This window comes from Frankliniella occidentalis, unplaced genomic scaffold, assembly GCF_000697945.3.
Source record: "Frankliniella occidentalis isolate FOCC.00 unplaced genomic scaffold, Focc_3.1 Scaffold2170, whole genome shotgun sequence".
Taxonomy (NCBI): Eukaryota; Metazoa; Arthropoda; class Insecta; order Thysanoptera; family Thripidae; genus Frankliniella; species Frankliniella occidentalis.
The window spans coordinates 7,439-8,717 of record NW_026269258.1 but is presented as its reverse complement, the minus strand read 5'-3'; the positions used below and the strand labels follow the sequence as shown (position 1 = coordinate 8,717).

At 66.8% G+C, this 1,279-nt stretch overlaps 1 protein-coding gene across 1 annotated transcript; it reads left to right on the top strand.

Moving 5' to 3' along the window:
• Window positions 1-443: 443 nt before the first annotated feature.
• Window positions 444-1,271, top strand: LOC127751926 (sterile alpha motif domain-containing protein 1-like; the record flags this gene model as incomplete). Its single annotated transcript, XM_052276231.1, has 2 exons — window positions 444-650; window positions 727-1,271. Coding segments are annotated over 2 exons (690 nt in total), but the record flags the coding sequence as incomplete, so codon positions are not given.
• Window positions 1,272-1,279: the final 8 nt, after the last annotated feature.

The following is a 1,279-nucleotide window of genomic DNA, read 5'->3' as shown; positions in this document are numbered from 1 at the left end:
CCCTCCCTCTCCCTCCATCTCTCTCCCCGCCGTCGTGCAGTGCGGATGGGGCGTCACAGATTAAATGGCGCGAGCAGAGCGTGGAGGAGCAGCCCGGCCCCACCTAACCTCCCCGCCCCTCGCCGTGACGAGGCTCGTTAAGCGGCGATTGTTTCCAATTTTCGCCGCGCCGTCGGCCGAGCGTCGCGACAGCTCACCTGCCTGCCTGGGCCCGCAGGTCGCTGCCGGACGCGCTGGACCCCACGGTCACGGCCGAGCCGCACTCCGCTTCGCCCGGGCAGATAAGCAGCAGAAAACTGACCCATTTCCAGGTTGCTCGTCCCTGCCGGGCCCTGCCTGTACCGGGCCGGACGGGACCTGCCGTTGCACCTGGGCCGGAAAGCACCGAGAGGAGGGGAGCGGGAAGCGAGAGATGCTGACTGTTTGTCTTGTTTTGCCTGCAGCAGGGGGGTGGCTACTCCGCGTACAGGCCGGTGGTGGCGCAGCAGCCCGCCCCGCCCCCGCAGCCCGCCGCCTCCGGCTACTCGTCCGCCCCCGGCTACTCGGCGGCCAGCCCCGGGCTCTCCGACCTCCTGTCGCAGTACCAGGCCGCGACCGGCGTCGCCTCCCCGGCGCCCGCCCCCGCGCAAGCCCCGGCCTCCACCTACCAGGTAAGCCAGGTTGGTTTGTGTGTTCTTTTGTGGTGTTTGGAGTACGGGATGCTGAACCCGAGATGCGCTCGGCCAGGCCATGCCGCAGGTGGACCCGTTGCAGGCGTTGCAGGCGCTGCAGGTGCTGCAACAGTACCAGTCCAGGGGCAACTACCAGCACCACTACCAGCCGCAGCAGCCGCCGCAGCAGCAGGCGCAGCCGCAGCCGTACTACCAGCAGGCCTTCGGCAACCGCTACTCGCGCAGCTCGAGGAGCTCCAAGGCGGCCAAGACGACGGCCGGCGGCGGCAGCAGCAGGGCGTCCAGGGACCTCGACGTGCAGGGCCAGCTCGAGACCCTCACCACCAGGATGACGGGCAGGGTCAAGAACGTGACGTGCGTGATGCAGGAGCTGGGCTACGTAAGTACCACCGGGTGGCACTGCCGGGCCCCTGATCCCCTTACCGTACCTAATAACTCCTTCCAGCGTCATTCTTTCCCCCGCCGCTCCAGCCGCCACCGCCACCGCCTCTCTAGGCTCCTCTCCTTCCTGCCTCATTACTCTAATCCCGCCTTTTAAAAACAATCAATGCCGTTGCTGCCGCGCTACTCTGCTCTGCTCTGTCGTCCTGGCGACGAAAAAAAATAAA